Source organism: Heptranchias perlo, chromosome 5 (assembly GCF_035084215.1).
Source record: "Heptranchias perlo isolate sHepPer1 chromosome 5, sHepPer1.hap1, whole genome shotgun sequence".
Taxonomy (NCBI): domain Eukaryota; kingdom Metazoa; phylum Chordata; class Chondrichthyes; order Hexanchiformes; family Hexanchidae; genus Heptranchias; species Heptranchias perlo.
Genome location: NC_090329.1, coordinates 39,315,192 through 39,336,313, shown reverse-complemented (window position 1 = coordinate 39,336,313; position 21,122 = coordinate 39,315,192). Strand labels below are relative to the sequence as shown.

The following is a 21,122-nucleotide window of genomic DNA, read 5'->3' as shown; positions in this document are numbered from 1 at the left end:
CCCGGAAAAGTGCAAGGTGATGCACTTTGGAGGGACTAACAAGGCAAGGGAATACACAATGAATGGGAGGACCCTAGGCAAGACACAGGGTCAGAGGGATCTTGGTGTGCAAGTTCACAGATCCCTGAAGGCGGCGGAACAGGTAGATAAGGTGGTAAAGAAGGCATATGGGATACTTGTCTTTATTAGCTGAGGCATAGAATATAAGAGCAAGGAGGTTATGATGGAGCTGTATAAAACACTGGTTAGGCCACAGCTGGAGTACTGTGTGCAGTTCTGGTCGCCACACTACAGGAAGGATGTGATCGCTTTGGAGAAGGTGCAGAGGAGATTCACCAGGATGTTACCAGGGCTGGAGCGCTTCAGCTATGAAGAGAGACTGGGAAGATTGGGTTTGTTTTCCTTGGAGCAGAGGAGGCTGAGGGGGGACATGATTGAGGTGTGCAAAATTATGAGGGGCACAGATAGGATGGATACGAAGGAGCTTTTTCCCTTCGTTGAGGGTTCTATAACAAGGGGACATAGATTCAAGGTAAAAGGCGGGAGGTTTAGAGGGGATTTGAGAAAGAACTTTTTCACCCAGAGGGTGGTTGGAGTCTGGAACTCACTGCCTGAAAGGGTTGTGGAGGCAGGAACCCTCACAACATTCAAGAAGCATTTGGATGAGCACTTGAAATGCCATAGCATACAAGGCTATGGACCAAATGCTGGAATATGGGATTAGAGTAGACAGGGCTTGATGGCCAGCGCGGACACGATGGGCCGAAGGGCCTCTATCCTTGCTGTATAACTCTATGACTCTAAGGTTCCCAGCTGGTGGGCACCAAACAACCTTCCACCCTATTCGAAAGCACTGCGCCCAGTTTCTCCCTTGTTTCTCGCTTGACACCGCTTCCAACTGCAGCAGGACTCAGATATGAGCATCATGCAGCGGAGAGAGGCCCAGTCTGCGCTGCTTGTCAGTAAATGTGGACCAGGCCGTCAGGGACAATGCCGCTTTTTAAAAGCATGCATCTGCGTTTCTGACCACGCGCATCAAACCGGCTTGTGAATTTGTCATTGCCAGCAATGGCGCTGTCAATAGCTGCGTCCATTATTTATTTATCTACTAATGGACCATGATTACTTCTTCACTTGCAGATGCATGTTCACACATTTACCCCTCAGGGCTCGGTCCATAATAAGCAGACTGGGAGCTGACAAGGTCAAATTGAAGTAGCTGGTTTATAATTAATTGAGTAACTCACTGAGTTCCTTTTTCAATTGTATTTGAAAACAAATATAGCCATCATTTACTTTGCTTTTGAAATGGAAAAATAACTTCGGTAAAATGCACCATGAGAATGTGCGATACTTAATATTAGAGACAAGATAAGAAATGCACAAAGGCCAATTCAAGATCAACATCACAATTACCACATGTTCCAGACCAGACGACTGCTGGACGGATTGAGGCTAGGAGATGACCTTCCTACACAAAATCTAGACTGAATAGCAGTCCAGGAGACCACAAGAACCATGACCAATCTAGTAATTGCATTGAACCCAAACTGACATTTGGCGGACCTACCTAGTGAAGAGTGAGGCCCCTCTGCAGGCTAGCACAGTTCTTGCTACTAGCTGCATTCCTCTTCTGTGGTGAAGTGCAGCCCTCCCCACAATAAATATGTAGCTGAAGCACGTGCGATACATATCTCATTCATAACAAAGGATGTACATCTACCAACTGCAACTGGAGAAATACCAAGCCATCTTGGGAGAGGTCTTGGAGGCTCACTCAGCACAAACTGCATTCCATCCCCTTAGCACATCAACTCACCCACTGATCATGAAGGGCAATGGTCCCAACCAATAATACCACTAATACATAGGTACCTTCCCCCCCCCCCACTACTGCCCAGTCCCCAAGCCTAACTAATCTTAAGAACCAAGACGAAACAAGCTGTTTCAACTGCTTGACCCACCATGCTCCCAGTGCAAACAGCGATGCCAAGAAACCCAGATGTATCAATGCATTCCTCTGCAAGCATCACTCAATCGAAATGTACAATGGCTTCATAACATTTACTTTTCCAAGAGTTCAATTAAAAATTGCAAATACTAGAAATTAAACAAAAACTGCTGGAACTGTACAGCAGGTTGCTCCATATCTAAAACCCAAAATAAAAAAACAAATCATGTTGATTATTAAATGAGTTTTCAGTATGAGTTATAGAATCTCTTCCTCCATGACTACCATAAAACTGGAATGTAGATTCACATATTTTGCAACAATGATAATTAAATACCTTCACTGTTTTGTTTGTTTATCTCATCCGCTCTGTTAGATAGCAACCTGTTAAATGATACAAAATTACAAAACAATTTTTAAAATCAGAGCTCTGCACCTTCTGCAATACTTTACCATATACATCAAGTGACTTACCATTCGTGTTTGTCATCAAGCACAAACAGCAGTTTCAGGGCAACCACAATTACTGCCACAGCCTGAACTTCATACTTCACTGTCTTTGTTCCTCTCGACAATGGGTGAAAGGTCAGAAAGTCCACCTCTCCAATGCCCATTTTCTTCACCAATCTTTGAGTCCAAATATGCATGTTCTCTGGTTTTAGGTAACCAAAAAAAAATTAAAATAAAAACAATTTACTCCAGTACTGCCATCTTAAAGATTATTTCTACTCAGAAGTAATCCTTCAAGCTACAATAAAAAGGCTTTATATTTATTTGGGATGTGTGGGGGAGGGGGAGATCGCCCATCTTCTCCCTTGTGCTTTTTCTCTGTAAAACCGGTCTGATTACCAATGCAATCACACCTCTCACCTGTATCTCCAATTTGTTTAATTGAATGGTTCATAAATAAACATTAAAAAGATAGCAAGATTTGTTTTAAACTTCAGGCTATACAGTACCAGACCAACTAGATTAGTTTGCACTGACCCTGTGATAGCCAGCCTTTTAGTATTAATGACTGTAAACAGTAATGAATGTAAACAAGGATTGGCTGGTGCCAACTAGTCTTTACAACTGTAACTGAAGGCAAAATAAAGAGTCTGCTGGAATAAGTGGAGTTCACAGGAAAGTTGAGGTAATATTGTGCTGCTGACTATTCTGGAGGTAACATCTTCAATCATCCAAAGCTATAAAAGACTATCCCTTACATAAGGATTGCTTTGTGTATGTTTTATGATGTGTGTTGCAATGCACTAATAAATACTTTTGTAAGAGACTATATAGATGGAGAAGTATTGTGCTTGTCTGTTTCATACAAAACCTAATAGAAAGTAAACAACATATGGGGTATGTTGGTATAATTATTAACACATTCACATGACTGAAATTACATCTATTTGTATTTATGCACAATATCAGATAACAATATTAAGGACAGCGTTTCCTAAGAGACTGGGTTTCACATTATTTGTAAAGTAATAAATATATGTAAAAGAGAAGTTAATATAGGGCCAAGTACTATGTTTTAAAGCACTTCAAAACCTCTTCCCCACCCACTTACCTTCTCAATGTATAAGAATTGATTATTTTACACTGAAGGTAATCCCGCTAACCTAAATAAGGGTTAAAAAAACTATTGCCACCTCTCCCCTCCCACTGTGAGACCTGCATCTTAAGGATCCAGACTCAGTCAGAGTTAGCTCTGCATCTCTCTGTTATCAGCTCAGTCAGTAACCAGATAGAACGATGATGTTCGTTACTTTCTATGGAGATGCTGCTCAACAGGTTTTGAATCTGCCAGCTGAGCAGCTCTCTCCCAAATAGCAGTCTTCCAGGGAAGGACAAACAAACTTTGGAAAGCTGTTACTTTGTATGAGATTCTACATTTTAAAAAAAACATTAACCTAGAGTTGGAGGGAGGGAAGAGAAGAAGTACTTTGTATTGATAGTCCTTTCCCCCCACACGTTTGGTTCTGAACTGTACTGTTTTGGAGATGTATTTGTAACATTCTACCTGGCAAGTTAGCTTCCATCAAATACTTGATACAAAGTATATCTGGATGGAGAAAACACTTCTCAGTTATTTCAGGAAAACGAGGCAAGTCCAGAAACTCAGCAAGTTGATGCATCTTTCTTTGGATCTCATCATAGGATGGAATGGACTGCAACAGATCAGCAGAGGAGGAGCTTATATAAAATTAGTGACACAACAAGCATTTAACATCCCAAAGCACTTCACAAAGATGTATTCAAACTTTAGATATTCGTGGAACATAAACATGAATTACAGTTACTGCTATTTAATCCACATAAAATCACGTATACATAAAGGAACATGATATGCAAAATAGTAATTGAATGGTGCAATAGTTGAACACATTTTCCTTTCACCACAAGAACCTGAGATTAAGTCGAGGCAGGACCGATGAGATGAAAGGCTTACAACGATGGCTGTTGTGGGAAATGGAAATCTCACAAGGGTGTATGATGAAACATTCTTCTGAGACTGGGGTTAAGGAACATTGTAAAGGCAATATAGAAGGAAGCCTGATGAGCACTCTGGATGCAGGAAATAGAAGGGTGTTTCATTGCCCAGCACAGACATCCCTCACATATTCAGGCCCCAAAAAAGTTAAAATTGAAAGATCAATCTGGAGAAGTGCTTTACAGCAGGTCATAAAGCAAAGACAAGATGACGAGTGGGATATTGATTTGCAGCTTTCATCAATACATCATCTCAGCAGAATATCGTTTACAGAAGACTGCCTGGCAGTTCCTATCTAGGAAGTACTTGCAAAGCAAAGTACTTCCCTTGTTTAAATTAAACATTTTAAGATATTCCCTATTTGTTTGAGTGCAGCATTTCACTATCCCGCAATGAGCTAAGTCAGCAGTTGAGTAAACTGAATGCCATCTTTTTCATTCCTATATATGCCAAGCCACAGCAGAGGTTGATCCATAAACCAGAACAAGACCAACATGGGATTAAGGAATCAATCTGGTCTCTGGATCAGCATTTGCATTTTCAATGGAGTCCTCGTGGAGATGAAGTCCCGTCTTCACACTGAGGACACCATCCAACGTGTTGTGTGGCACTATCACCGTGCTAAATGGGATAGAATCAAAATAGATCCAGCAGCTCAAAACTGGGCATCCATGAGGTGCTGTGGGCCATCAGCAGCAGCAGAATTGTATTCCAGCACAATCTGTAACCTCATGGCATATTCCTCACTCTACCATTACCAACAAGCCAGGGGATCAACCCTGGTTCAATAAGCAGTGTAGAAGAGCATGCCAGGAGCAGCACCGGGCATACCAAAAATGAGATGCCAACCTGGTGAAGCTACAACTCAGGACTACATGCACGCTAAACAGCAGAAGCAACATGCTATAGACAGAGCTAAGTGATTCCACAACCAACGGATCAGATCAAAGCTCTGCAGTCCTGCCACATCCAGTCGTGAATGGTGGTGGACTATTAAACAACTAACAGGAGGAGGAGGCTCTGCAAACATCCCCATCCTCAATGATGGCGGAGTCCAGCACGTGAGTGCAAAAGGCAAGGCTGAAGAGTTTGCAACCACCTTCAGCCAGAAGTGCCGAGTGGATAATCCATCTCGGCCTCCTCCCGATTTCCCCACCATCACAGAAGCCAGTCTTCAGCCAATTCGATTCACTCCACGTGATATCAAGGAACGGCTGAGTGCACTGGATACAATAAAGGCTATGGGCCCCGACAACATCCCGGCTGTAGTGCTGAAGACTTGTGCTCCAGAACTAGCCGCGCCTCTAGCCAAACTGTTCCAGTACAGCTACAACACTGGCATCTACCCGACAATGTGGAAAATTGCGCAGGTACGTCCTGTCCACAAAAAGCAGGACAAATCCAATCCAGCCAATTACCGCCCCATCAGCCTACTCTCAATCATTAGCAAAGTGATGGACGGTGTCGTCGACAGTGCTATCAAGCGGCACTTACTCACCAATAACCTGCTCACCGATGCTCAGTTTGGGTTCCGCCAGGATCACTCGGCTCCAGACCTCATTACAGTCTTGGTCCAAACATGGACAAAAGAGCTGAATTCCAGAGGTGAGGTGAGAGTGACTGCCCTTGACATCAAGGCAGCATTTGACCGAGTGTGGCACCAAGGAGCCCTAGTAAAATTGAAGTCAATGGGAATCAGGAGGAAAACTCTCCAGTGGCTGGAGTCATACCTAGCACAAAGGAAGATGGTAGTGCTTGTTGGAGGCCAATCATCTCAGCCCCAGGACATTGCTGCAGGAGTTCCTCAGGGCAGTGTCCTAGGCCCAACCATTTTCAGCTGCTGCATCAATATCCTTCCCTCCATCATAAGGTCAGAAATGGGGATGCTCGCTGATAATTGCACAGTGTTCAGTTCCATTCGCAACCCCTCAGATAATGAAGCAGTCCATGCCCGCATGCAGCAAGACCTGGACAACATCCAGGCTTGGGCCGATAAGTGGCAAGTAACATTCGTGCCAGACAAGTGCCAGGCAATGACCCTCTCCAAAAAGAGAGAGTCTAACCACCTCCCCTTGACATTCAATGGCATTACCATCGCCGAATCTACCACAATCGACATCCTGGGGGTTACCATTGACCACAAACTTAACTGGACCAGCCATATAAATACTGTGGCTACAACAGCAGGTCAGAGGCTGGGTATTCTGCTGTGAGTGACTCACCTCCTGACTCCCCAAAGCCTTTCCACCATCGACAAGGCACAAGTCAGGAGTGTGATGGAATACTCTCCACTTGCCTGGATGAGTGCAGCTCCAACAACACTCAAGAAGCTCGACACCATCCAGGACAAAGCAGCACGCTTGATTGGCACCCCATCCACCACCCTAAACATTCACTCCCTTCACCACCGGCGCACTGTGGCTGCAGTGTGTACCATCCACAGGATGCACTGCAGCAACTCGCCAAGGCTTCTTCAACAGTACCTCCCAAAAAGGACAAGGGCAGCAGGCACATGGGAACAACACCACCTGCATGTTCCCCTCCAAGTCACACACCACCCACTTAGAAATATATCGCCGTTCCTTCATCGTCGCTGGGTGAAAATCCTGGAACTCCCTTCCTAACAGCACTGAGGGAGAACCTTCACCACAAGGACTGCAGCGGCTCACCACCACCTCCTCAAGGGCAATTAGGGATGGGCAATAAATGCTGGCCTCGCCAGCGATGCCCACATCCCATGAACGAATAAAAAAAATCCTTGCACTTGCTTCAATAGATTAGTATGAAAAATCCTTCCTTTCCCCAATTTTATGATACAAAATATTGGAGCTAATACACCCAATCTCCTTATAGGAATAATATTTCTATTGTTCAATGTTTTATTAAGCTGGTTTATTAAAAAGAACCGCTTACAGCAAGCACAGCAACTGTTGTGACGGTTACTGCAAGGATTAATCAGTCTGGCTACATTAAGTCTGAAAAACTTGGCATTGGTACAAAGATTAACTCACACCTACTCAAACACTGAATTAGACAAAAACTCAATAGATTTAACGTCGATTAGGTATCCTTTTTGTGATGAACAATGTGATGCTATTCTTCTGTTCTCATCATTTTCCAATAACTTAACATTCACCATTTATGAAGTTGCTTTCTTTATATCGATTTTCCCCATACCTCCTTAGCAACTTCCAAGACTCCTCACTGCAGTAACATACTCAGCTATGATCCAAATTTAAAAAATACACAACTGGATGAGATGACAGAACTATTACATCATGATACAAATTGGTGCAAACTGTATCCACAAATGAGGCATGTAATTCCCTGATCCTTGTAGCAGATGCCAATGCTACCAATAGGACAAGGTCATGTTGCTAAGGTTGAAGGTCACAGGAAGATATGAGCTCAAACAGAGGACCAGATTAAAAACAAGTAATTAATTCGGGGGAGGAGTTTCCAGACTCAAGTCTGGATATATGAGCCATGCTCCCCTTGGTAGCTATCTTCCACAGGGAATTGGATGACTAAGATAAGCCATATGCACCACAGTTGCACTCCAGTCCACAACTCACGAAACTTTGGAGGTACCAAAGGATTTGCAAAATGTCACATTTGATTGAAGGATGTTCCCAGAGTGTAAATAACTTTTTTTCTTCTTCTCAACACAGAAGGAAATTCCACCTGACTTGTTTTCTCCTCGAGGCTAATTCAATTTTCATTATTGTAAACCAAGTTTAATACATTTGTCATTTCTCAATACTTAAGAAAAATACAGAACATGATAGACTGTTGCAATAACCCTGTCTTTTAAACTGTGATAGTGCTTGATCAATGTGATAAGATACAATCCTATCTTTTAGGAGTCAACCCAATTTTGCCTTCTCCTCCCATAAAAGTAAAATGAACAGGCAGTATAACTGCCCACATGCTCGGTTGGTTTTGGCAATAGGTTCTAAGAAAATAACTTTTTTATTGTTTCCCTTTGCTAAGAACACAATATGCAACTTCACCAATATTCAGAAAAACAGCCAGGGGTAAAAATGAGCTTCACTGAAATACTACTTCTCATTCCAAAACCACAAAACTGAGTAAAATTAGATTCACATACATACACCCACAAGATTACATCACCTTAGTGTACTGATACAAAACAAGTTTATTTTTCTTCCACACTAATTTTCTCCCTTCCCCATCTCCTTGCTGAGACTGGGACACAGTTTTACAAGTGTCAAATGCCCTGCGGTACCTTTCAGGGAGCCGATACTTGTAGGAGAGATATTGGCCACTGGGTGGGTGGGTGGAGGGAAATCTATCACAGTGGAGCCTGACCCTGTTCTAAGCCAATGTTTACACTTATGCACTTCCAACAGGGGTCACTGGATAGCAATCAGGAGCAGGGACAATGGTAAATTTCTGTCTCTCTAACCTAGGGGGCACCAAGATTGATTGTACCATCTCTATTGATGCTCCAGTTGAGATCAGCTAAGTCTGCACAGACCTCAGATTGAATCTGGGACCTTCCTGTTTAGCTGCTCACTGGATAAACTGAACCATCAGATGCGCCCAAAAGAAAACAGCTGCTCTTACACAAAGTATCGTGCAGTGCTCTGGCAATTTCATATTTACAGAATATTTGATTTTTTTTAAAAACCTGAATAAGCTTGTGAACTGATGCGTAATGAAAATACTCTTCAGGTAGCAACAAGATTCTCTAGAATGATAATGTGACAAATTCTGTGACTCTTATCTGCCCTGTAGAAAAATCTCTATGTCGAAAATCAAGTGAAGAGAGAATCTGTTATAATGATCTCTAAAGCCATTCAGAAATGTGATAGCTTGTATTCAATCTTTCAATTGTTAATATTCTGTGGGGTTTTCTGATTTAAAAATATGTTCAAAAATAATAAACAGAATCTTGAGATTTTCCCCAAAAAATGAAACTTTTAGTTGATAATGAATTACATCACTGAAGATTAGGTGTAACTGTGGTCATCTAATCCCCTCAAGATTAGCACATATGATCTGGAGGGAAAGAATGCCTAGGAAGGGGGGAGGGGGAACCAGGAAGAGGAACTTTCATCTGTCAAGATAGAAAACAAAGCACTAGTGACAACAATTGCCAATATTTAGAATCACAGTAGTCTTTATGAAGAATATATTAAACTGTCCAAATAAACCAATACAACCAGTTTCTATAGGTCATAAAATATCAAAAAATGTTAAACTGCCTCAAGTTCAAAATACCTCAAAATCCAGTGCATGTCATGCCTTCATGTAGATTGTGACTATACACCAATCAGTGCAATTAATTTATTTTCCTCAAACTGATGTAGCAATCATACATGCAACTTTTACACACGAGACAAATCCAGTAGATTTTAAGATAACAAAATACCATCCATTTTTGTACAACATATTTTACTACAAAAGCTCGAACCAAAATTCTTCAAGTTCTTAAAAGGAGCAATTGCTGTCCATGACGATCTCTAACATTTGATCTTAGTTTTTGTATTAATTTGATATTCAGTGCACAAACATTGCACTATACATTCGCCATTATTTTTGTCCATATATAAATCTAGTACTGCTAGATTGGAACCAATCTTCTACTTAATTACATGCAAAAACAAAACAAGGAAAATTAAAACGTACACTTTCCTTATGGTGGGAATACTAGACACAAGATCACAAGGCAGTGCAACAAGCTGCTAAGAGATAATACTATAACAAGCAATTTTGACAATATTACCCTTGTATTGCCGTCACAATTTTTTTTTAGGGATATGTAAAGGTTTAGTCCAAGATAGTAAGTCTTTACCTGTACTTGAAAGATACGGATATCGGGTCCATACAGTTTCATCTCTTCAGGAAAATACTGGAAGGTGTTTAAATACGGTACATGTCGTTCTGAAACAAACCTATTTCAAACAAATATATATATTTATTTAAGAAAAATGAATTGTTATATTGGACTTCAGAATACAGTGCAAGTTGCATACCCTAACAAATGTTTATTTCATCTAAAAAGACAGTAGAATTTAAAGAGATACCAATTAATTCAAGTAACATCTGGCAGCCGAGAGTTGGAAAGTGTTATTGATCTGAATGGTTGAAGGATAGTTACTGTCTACGTGGATATTTCTCAGACCAATGATCTACCAACAAGAATCGCACATGTGTAGTTGAACATATACCAACAGAGGTATATAGGGAGAGGTAGAGCAAAAAAAACAGCACAGGTGCCAGGCTCCAAGCTGGTAAAAATGTAGTAGAAACTCCTCCAGCCCCTTCTTCAAGAGGGGAAGATTTTTTGCCTCCTTAACCTTGCAAAGTAAAATGAGATCCTGAGCCAAGCTCAGTCAGACAGTCAAATTACTATTGAGCGTGCAAACCAGGGCATCAAGAAAGTAGAGGCTCAGGGCTCGTAAACCCAGCCCAAAACAAAGAGCGAGAATCTGACTTGTCCAAATATATGCAATCCTTACTGATGTGAAATGAGGATAACAACACCTAGGAGGTTAATTGGGTAGAAGACCAAGGTATCACAGATCAAGCGTTTACCATTGGGAGGAAGAATGAGACAATCCAAGAGAAGCAGCTTTAGGCAATTAAAGGCAACTCTGCAATCAAGATGATAGACAACAACAACTTGCATTTATATAATGCCTTTAACGTAGTAAAACATCCCAAGGTGCTTTATAGGAGTGTTATCTGACAAAATTTGACCCAAAGCTACATAAGGAGATATTAGGACAGGTGACCAAAAGCTTAGTCAAAGAGGTAGGTTTTAAGGAGTGTCTTAAAGGAGGAGAGAGGTGGAGAGGTTCTGGCTGAGAATTCCAGAGCTTAGGGCTTAGGCAGCTGAAAACACGGTAGCCAATTGTGGGGTGAAGGAAATCGGGGATGCACAAAAGGCCAGAATTGGAGGAATGCAGAGTTCTGAGGGTTGTAGAGCTGGAGGAGGCTACAGATATAGGGAGGGGTGAGGCCATGGAGGGATTTGAACACAAGGATGAGAATTTTAAATTCAAGGAATTGCTCGACTAGGAGTCAATGTAGGTCAGTGAGCACAGGGGTGATGGGTAAATGGGACTTGGTGCGAGTTAGGATACAGGCAGCAAAGTTTTGGATGAGTTGAAGTTTATGGCGGCTGGAAGATGTGAGGCTGGCCAGGAGAGCATACAGGCACTTTTGACTCATACTGGAGCCAGGGTAAGCAACATAAAGGGGGTGGAAAAATGATAACAAGTAGAACAACCAGAAGCCTTTGTACATGTAAAAATGGGCGACATGGGAAAATCAGGAAGTGTTTGAGGAGTTAGGGGTGTATGAAAGTGTAAAACCTCAAGGGTAGCAATTTCATGATTTCTTCCTGTAAGAAAGTTTTAGAATGCTGGAACATCAGGATAATTATGAGGACCAGTGAAGTTGGTTAGATGAGGCAGGTTTCACTTGAATCAGATTGGTATCAAGGTCCTTGCATGGAGGGTGCATTGGAAAGTAGGTGGATTCAAAATAGTAAGTCAGGGGAAAAGAGTAAACAAAGTAGTGTCAAATACACAATGATGAAACTAGGAAAAATACAAAAGGCAAGATGTTACGGAACAGGGGAGGATATTAAATAAGGATGTAACAGTATCGCAAATCAGAGATGGAGAAGTCCATGCCCGCGAGGGAGACTAATGTCATAGGCAACATGGAGGCATCGCTAATATAGAAACATAGAAAATAGGAGCAGGAGTAGGCCATTCGACCCTTCGAGCCTGCTCCGCCATTCAATGTGATCATGGCTGATCCTCTATCTCAATATCATATTCCCGCTCTCTCCCCATACCCCTTTGATGCCTTTTGTGTTTAGAAATCTATCTAGCTCCTTCTTAAATATATTCAGTGACTTGGCCTCCACAGCCTTCTGTGGTAGAGAATTCCACAGGTTCACCACCCTCTGAGTGAAGAAACTTCTCATCTCAGTCCTAAATGACCTACCCTGTATCCTGAGACTGTGACCCCTCATTCCAGAACCCCCAGCCAGGGGAAACATCCTCCCTGCATCCAGTCTGTCTAGCCCTGTCAGAATTTTATATGTTTCAATGAGATCCCCTCTCATTCTTCTAAACTCGAGCGAATACAGGCCGAGTTGACCCAATCTCTCCTCATAAGACAGTCCTGCCATCCCAGGAATCAGTCTGGTGAACCTTCGCTGCATTCCCTCTATGGCAAGTATATATTTTCTTAGGTAAGGAGACCAAAACTGCACACAGTACTCCACGTGTAGTCTCACCAAGGCCCTGTGTAACTGCAGTAAGACATCCTTGCTCCTGTACTCAAATCCTCTTGCAATGAAGGCCAACATACCATTTGCCTGCCTAACTGCTTGCTGCACCTGCATGATTGCTTTCAGTGACTGGTGTACAAGGACATCCAGGTCCCTTTGTACATCAACATTTCCCAATCTATCACCATTTAAATAATACTCTGCCTGTCTGTTTTTCCTTCCGAAGTGGATAACTTCACAGTTATCCACGTCATACTGCATCTGCCATGTATTTGCCCATTCACTCAGCTTGTCTAAATCACCTTGAAGCCTCTTTGCATCCTCCTCACAACTCACGATCCCACCTAGTTTTGTGTCATCAGCAAACTTGGAAATATTACATTTGGTTCCCTTATCCAAATCATTGATATATATTGTGAATAGCTGGGGCCCAAAGCACTGATCCCTGCGGTACCCCACTAGTCACTGCCTGCCACCCCGAAAAAGACCCATTTATTCCTACTCTTTGTTTCCTGTCTGTTAATCAATTTTCAATCCATGCCAGTATATTACCCTCAATCCCATGTGCTTTAATTTTGCACACTAACCTCTTATGTTCGACGTTATCAAAGGCCTTCTGAAAATCCAAATAAATCACATCCACTGGTTCTCCCTTATCTATTCTACCAGTTACATACTCAAAAAACTCCAGTAGGCTTGTTAAACATAAATCCATGTTGACTTTGTTTAATCCCATTGATATTCTCTAAGTGCCCTGTTATCACATCCTTTATAATAGCCTACTATATTTCCCTACTAATGTTAGGCTAGATCAGTCTGTAGTTCCCTGTTTTCTCTCTCCCTCCTTTTTTAAATAGTGGGGTTACATTTGCCACCCTCCAATCTGCAGGAACTGTTCCATAATCTATAGAATTTTGGAAGATGACAACTAATGCATCCACTATTTCCATGGCTATTTCTTTTAGTACTCTAGGATGCAGATTATCAGGCCTGGGGACTAATCGGCTTTCAGTTCCACTAATTTCTCCAGCACTATTTTTTTTTACTAATACTAATTTCCTTTAATTCCTCCATCTCACTAGTCCCTTGGTTCCCTAGCATTTCTGGGAAGTTATTGTGTCCTCTTCAATGAAGACAGAACCAAAGAATTTGTTTAATTGCTCTGCCATTTCCTTGTTCCCCATTATAAATTCTCCCGTTTCTGACTGTAAGGGACCTACATTTGTCTTCACTAATCTTTTTCTTTTTACATACTTGTAGAAGCTTTTACAGTCCACTTTTATGTTCTTTGCAAGTTTACTCTCATACTCTATTTTTCCCCTCTTAATCAATCCCTTGGTTCTTTTTTGCTGAATTCTAAACTGCTCCCAATCCACAGGCTTGCTACTTTTTCTGGAAACTTTATATGACTCCTCTTTGGATCTAATACTATTCTTAATTTCTTTTGTTAGCCATGGTTGGGCTGCTTTTCCTTTTGCATTTTTGCACCAGAAAGGAATGTATGATTGTTGCAATTCATGCATTCGTTCCTTAAATGTTAGCCATTGCCTATCCACCATCATGCCTTTTAATGAAGCTTCCCAATCTATCATAGCCAACTCACTCCTCATACCTTCGTAGTTTCCTTTGTTTAGATTTAGGACCCTGGTTTCGGATTGGACTACTTCACTTTCCATCTAAATGAAAAATTCTATCATGTTATGGTCACTCTCCCCTAAAGGACCCCGCACAACAAGATTGTTAATTAGCCCCTTCTCATTGCACAATACCCAATCTAGAACAGCCTGTTCCCTGGTTGGGTCCTCAACGTACTGGTCTAAAAGAAATCTCGTACGCACTCCAGGAATTGATCCTCCACAGCATTATTGCTAATTTGGTTTGGCCATTCTCTATGTAGATTAAAGTCACCCATGATTACTGTAGTACCCTTGTTACATGCATCTCTAATTTCCTGTTTGATGCCATCCCCTACATTACCACTACTGTTTGGAGACCGAAAGACAACTCCCACCGGTGTTTTCTGCCTCTTGGTGCTCCTTAACTCCATCCAGACTGATTCTACATCTTGATTTTCTCAGCCAATATCCTTTGTCACTATTGCTCTGATTTCATCCTTTACTAACAATGTCACCCCACCTCCTTTTCCTTTTTGCCTGTCCTTCCTAAATATCGAATACTCTTGGATATTCAGCTCCCAGCCTTGGTCACCCTGCAGCCATGTCTCCGTAATCGCAATTATTTCATATCCGTTTACATCTATTGGTGCTGTTAATTCATCTACCTTATTACGAATGCCTTTAGATTTGTCTTTTTAACATTTTTAGACATCTTAACATTTTTTGTACTTTGGCCCTATCTGTCTTATTACCATTTTTTCTTACCCGGACCCTATTTGTTAGTGCACACTTTTGTTTGTACACTCTGTCCCTTCCTGACACAATCTGGTTATCCTTACCCCAATCACTTTCCTGCACTGCTTCTTTGTCTTTTCTCTTCAGCATTCTAGATTTCTCTCCAACGGGACCCTCCCCCCCACCCCTAAAAATAATATGGATTGCCAACTGGAATTTATAGGGATATAGGCTACAATGCAGGGACAGAGAAGATAAAACTATAAAGGGGCATGACTTTTTATGTGAAGGACATAACTGAAATGACTTCAGAAAATGCTGGAAATACACAGCAGGTCCATCAGCAACTGAAAAGAGAGATGGTAGCCTAATATTTTGCTTAGGACCTTCATTGCAACCCAGCCATAACAGAGATAGATAAATTTGGATCAGGTGCAGATGAAGTGGAAACATTGCAAATCAAGGTAAGTGAGTTAGAGAGGAAAAAACCAACTGGGATCTGTTATAGGCCACCAGGTCAAGAACAGAGATGCAACCTGGAATTTTATACAGAAACAACAAAAACATAAGATATCAAACACAACCGTTATGAGTGAATTCAATTTACCAGTGATAAGATGGGACGACTAGAATGGAAGGATATGAGCATACATACACTTCTTGACATGAAAATGATGGATGATTCAAATGGTCAAGGAATCTACAGGTAAGGGGCAGCTCTAGACCTAATAGTATATGGCAACAAGAGGTTGGTAGAGGAGATTATGATTAGAAAGCAACTTGGAAATAGTGATCACAAAGTGGTTGAGTATAAAGTCAGCCTAACAGTGAAGAGGGCAAATTGATAGGACAGAAATTCTTAACTTTGGGAAGGTAGAATTTGAGGAAACGAGAAAATTGAGTGGGATGGGCTAGATTGAATCACATTTTTAGGAGAGAGGAGTATGAAATGGAATTCTCTGAAGAAAACATTATAGAAAATCAAAAGTAGCCACGTAAAACTGTGTAAGAAGCAAATCTTTTTACTGTTAGGAGAAAACAGATACTTCACCCCAACATGAAAAACTAGAGCCCAGCACATACATCGAAATACACATGCGTGGAGCTTTGTTGTTGCTGCACCTCAGTGCCAGTCAGATTTAGGTTTGTGTACACCAATGTTGACCAATAGAAATTGGTGACTAGCTACTTGTGCGGCGACGGCAACACCATTTTAACCACAAGCATTAATTTTAGTAGAAAATGCCTCAATATACTCACACAATACATGTACTTCACATGTGTATATTCATTTAAACATCTACTAACATTCAGCAACCAACGAAGTAACGCACTCACAATGATCAAAAAAACATTTTACAAACAAACACACAAAAGGATAAAATGCATATACTTACATCATGCGAATATGAGTATTGAGATCACACGCCCAAAGACAGTGTCTTTTACTAATTTTTTATTTACCTATCAGAAATGCAATAACCACATCTGGTTTCCCAATTAGCCATATAACTGCAGCATTAGTTTGCAAAAAAAACAGGGAACAAGTGGACAAAATACAGATAGAATGGGAAGCTAGACTGACAAATGGCAAATGTTTAATGTGAATAAATTCTGAGTGATGAAATTAGGGAGGGTGAATAAGAGATGGGAATATAAACTAAATTACAGTAGTCTAAAGGACACAATACAGAAGAAGAATACAGGGGTAGTGGTGGATAGATAACTAAAAACATCAACACAATATGCTGCAACTGTACTGACAACAAACAAGACTTTGCAGCATACAGTTATAATACAGAATAGGTCCCAGGAAGAGAAAAGGAGTTTGTGCAGAGTACTGATCAAGCCCTACCCAAGAACTGCAAACAATTTTGACTGGCTACCACAATTAAGTCACTTTTGTTTTGCAGAAGATACAGAGAAGGGTGACTAAATTAATATCTAAGTTTGGCTTCTCAGCTACACAGACTACAGTAATTGGGAATGTTTACAATGAACTGACGGCTATGGGGAATCTTACTGATGTATGCAAGATGCTTAGGCATGCTTAGAGCACTTCCTGCTCAGTGGCAGGAAGGCAAAGGTAATGGTTGACGGGTGTTTTTGTGACTGGAAGGCTGTTTCCAGTGGGGTTCCGCAGGGCTTAGTACTAGGTCTCTTGCCTTTTGTGGTATATATCAATGATTTAGTCTTAAATGTAGGGGGCATGATTAAGAAGTTTGCAGATGATACTAAAATTGGCCATGTGGTTGATAGCGAGGAGGAAAGCTGTAGACTGCAGGAAGATATCAATGGACTGGTCAAGTGAGTGGAAAAGTGGCAAATGGCATTCAATCCAGAGAAATGTGAGGTAATGCATTTGGGGAGGGCAAACAAAGCAAGGGAAAACAATAAACGGGAGCATTTTAAAAAAAATTTGTTCATGGGATGTGGGCATCGTTGGCAAGGCCAGCATTATTGCCCTTGAGAAGGTGGTAGTGAGCCGCCTTCTTGAACCACGGCAGTCCATGTGGTGAAGATTCTCCCACAGTGCTGTTAGGTAGGGATTTCCAGAAGTTTGACCCAGCGATGATGAAGGACCGGCGATATATTTCCAAGTCAGGATGGTGTGTGACTTGGAAGGGAACGTGCAGGTGGTGTTGTTCCCATGTGCCTGCTGCCCTTGTCCTTCCAGGTGGTAGAGGTCGCGGGTTTGGGAGGTGCTGTCGAAGAAGCCTTTACGAGTTGCTGCAGTGCATCCTGTAGATGGTATACACTGCGGCCATGGCGCGCCGGTGGTGAAGGGAGTGAATGCTTAGGGTGGTGGATGGGGTGCCAATCGAGTGGGCTGCTTTGTCCTGGATGGTGTCGAGCTTATTGAGTGTTGTTGGAGCTGCACTCATCCAGGCAAGTGGAGAGTATTCCATCACACTCCTGACTTGTAGATGGTGGAAAGGCTTTGGGGAGTCAGGAGGTGAGTCACTCGCCACATGATACCCAGCCTCTGACCTGCTGTTGTAGCCACAGTATTTATGTGGCTGGTCCAGTTAAGTTTCTGTTCAGTGGTGACCCCCAGGACGTTGATGGTGGGGGATTCGGCGATGGTAATGCCGTTGAACGTCAAGGGGAGGTGGTTAGACTCTCTCTTGTTGGAGATGGTCATCGACTGGCACTTGTCTGGCGCGAATGTTACTTGCCACTTATCAGCCCAAGCCTGGTTGTTGTCCAGGTCTTGCTGCATGCGGGCACAGACTACTTCATTATCCAAGGGGTTGCAAATGGAACTGAACACTCTGCAATCATCAGCAAACTTCCCCATTTCTGACCTTACGATGGAGGGAAGGTCATTGATGAAAGTAGCTGAAGATGGTTGAGCCTCGGTCACTACCCTGAAGAACTCCTGCATACTGAGACGTATAGAGGAACAGAGGGACCTTGGAGTGCATGTCCACAGATCCCTGAAGGTAGCAGAGCAGGTAGATAAGGTGGTTTAGGCGGCATACAGGATAGTAGCAGAATTATACATTGTGCATTGCATCATATAATGCTCCTGTCCTTAGAAAAGTGTTCTATCTAATTTACAGTGAGTAATGCCACAGGAAATCAATTAGTTTACTAAAAAATATCAACCTGAACATTTTACTTTTAATATGAAAGAGTTAATGTATCAATATACTAAACAGTTAATGTATCAATATACTAAACAATTATGCAAAAGGTGAAAGGTGAGTGTCACTGCCCTACCGTAGGAGGTCTGCAAGAGTAATTGATTCTCGAAGCCACAGCAGCGCCAGATAACAAAATGCCAGCGTCATAGGCATAGACATCAGCAATCCCTTGCGACATGCAGCGCGTAGATATAGACGGCCATCAATAGATCCTGACCGTATAGATGTTGCTTCATCCTCTAACAAAGAAATACATCACAATATTTAAGAATTATTTTGAAGGCATGAAATCCCTCCATTTTCTCTCCAGGCCACGAGACTCTCCCTTACAATTCTTTCACCACCTTCATGGAGAAACTCATGGCCTGCCTCAACACCTCACTACAGCAATACCGCTGAAATTAGGAACAGTACAGTACAATAAACAAACCATCACATCATCTATCACACTGTACTGCACCATCAGGCTGTCTCATATTCAAAATAACATTATAATGCATACAAAATGATTTTTCAATTTCCTATTCAAACACCAAACACCATTCTTGACAATGACAGCGAACAGCTGAACTGTTCCCAGGCCTCTGCCATTCCACTAGATAACCAACCATGAAGAGCTAAGTGGAATTCTTCGTGCTCTTCTGTTTCTTTTCTCCATGTGGGTGAACATCCAGATTAAACTGGGTATTGTCTGTATGGAAGATTATGAATGTGAAACAGTTTGTACCAATCTGGTGTAGAGTGGTTGGTAGACCTACTTGCAGCTCTCTTGGACTGCCCTATGAAAAGGTCTCTCTTTTAAAACAACTTAGAACTGAACAACATGCTAATATTTTTATAAAGCTCAAGACAGACTTCAGGATCCTACTGCAAACAGTAAAATTTGTTATTTTGCATTAACTGCAAAAACAAATATTGAATTGGATTTGATGAATATACCATAGTGTGATGTCCCAGTATCAACTGATCAGACATTAATTTGTTACTGTGAACACCATCATACACAATTGCACGTAGGATTCTCACTGTTACTATCTTCCATGAAAACCACTACCAAAAAGTAGACTGATAAAATTGATCTATTCACATGAACTCCAGAGTATATTAATAAAAATGAAGAAAACAAACCCACATGGAAATGACTGCAAGGCAGTGATCTCAAGGTACACGGTTAGGGGGGGAGGGGGGTGGGGGAGATAAGAGAACAAATAGATGAGAAAGAGGTTGTAATCTTTCGGTGGGAGATGAGGAGAACGGCAAAAGACCCTCATCTCAAGTGAATGGTTAGATGGTCCAGCTTAGAAACAATAAAATATTACAAAAACATTAAATACAGACCAAGTCTCATACCTGATACAACTGCACCATTGGGTAATTGAATACTGTTGTCTTGACAGAAACCTTCAGAATCACTTGCAGACAATGAAGACCATCCACGCAGGAGCGACAAATCTGACTCGCTCTCCAATCCTGATGAACCAGAACTGACCTCTGAAATCTGTATTAATATAAATGTTTAGTAAACGCCAGCATTTGGTAAGGTGGAGGGAGACAGAAGAGAAAATGAAGTTTATGAAAAACACTCCATTTCGAGAGCTTATTTAGGCAACTTGGTGGCACAATTAATGAGCCTATGAATATGACTTATTTAGAAAAAAGAGCATAATTTTCTTTGTTATTACACCTACTTGGTTTCAATCCATTTGATTTCATCCTACTTGTTCCATATAATTCTGTTCCCCAATTTGCAGGGCTATGGGGAAAGGGCAGGGGAGTGGGACTAGCTGGATTGCTCTTGCATAGAGCCGGCGTAGACTCGATGGGCCGAATGGCCTCCTTCCATGCTGTAACCTTTCTATGATTCTATAAATTCACCTTTGTTTAATGTCACACAGTAAATAAGATATTATTGAACAATGATTTGCTCCATTTAATTTAGAACCAGGTTGGGTAAAACAATTTATTCTATTAATTTGCCAAATGTTCTCTTTCCAAGCAAAAATGTATCTTTGATAAAAATTGATTAAACAAGTACAAATTCACAGAAATTAAAATCACAGGAATCAGGTGGCACAGTGGGCAGAACTCCATCCTTTCATCTCTGAAAATGATGTCAAATACAGCCAGATTAAAAGGGGTGGTTTTCCCACTCCCTTCTGGCTATTAAGGCCCCACTGAAAAGAGTTTGGCCAATCTCAAACCAGTTCCTACTGGTCACAAACAACATTACAAAAATGTCTTTAACTTCTATGATTCTATAACGAGGGGGCACAGATTTAAGGTGAGAGGGGAGAGATACAAAAGGATCCAGAGGGGCAATTTTTTCACTCAAAGGGTGGTGAGTGTCTGGAACGAGCTGCCAGAGGCAGTAGTAGAGGCGGGTACAATTTTGTCTTTTAAAAAGCAT

At 41.5% G+C, this 21,122-nt stretch overlaps 1 protein-coding gene across 1 annotated transcript in view; it reads right to left on the bottom strand.

The window, feature by feature from the left end:
• taf1b (TATA box binding protein (Tbp)-associated factor, RNA polymerase I, B) overlaps positions 1-21,122 on the bottom strand; it is a 96,793-nt gene that overhangs the window by 14,654 nt on the left and 61,017 nt on the right. The window contains exons 6-11 of the mRNA XM_067984257.1: positions 20,066-20,213; positions 18,792-18,954; positions 10,258-10,357; positions 3,966-4,113; positions 2,426-2,603; positions 2,289-2,335 (exon numbers count right to left, since the gene is read on the bottom strand). Of these exons, the coding sequence (XP_067840358.1) occupies positions 2,289-2,335; positions 2,426-2,603; positions 3,966-4,113; positions 10,258-10,357; positions 18,792-18,954; positions 20,066-20,213 (784 nt within the window). The remainder of the gene's footprint in view (positions 1-2,288; positions 2,336-2,425; positions 2,604-3,965; positions 4,114-10,257; positions 10,358-18,791; positions 18,955-20,065; positions 20,214-21,122) is intronic.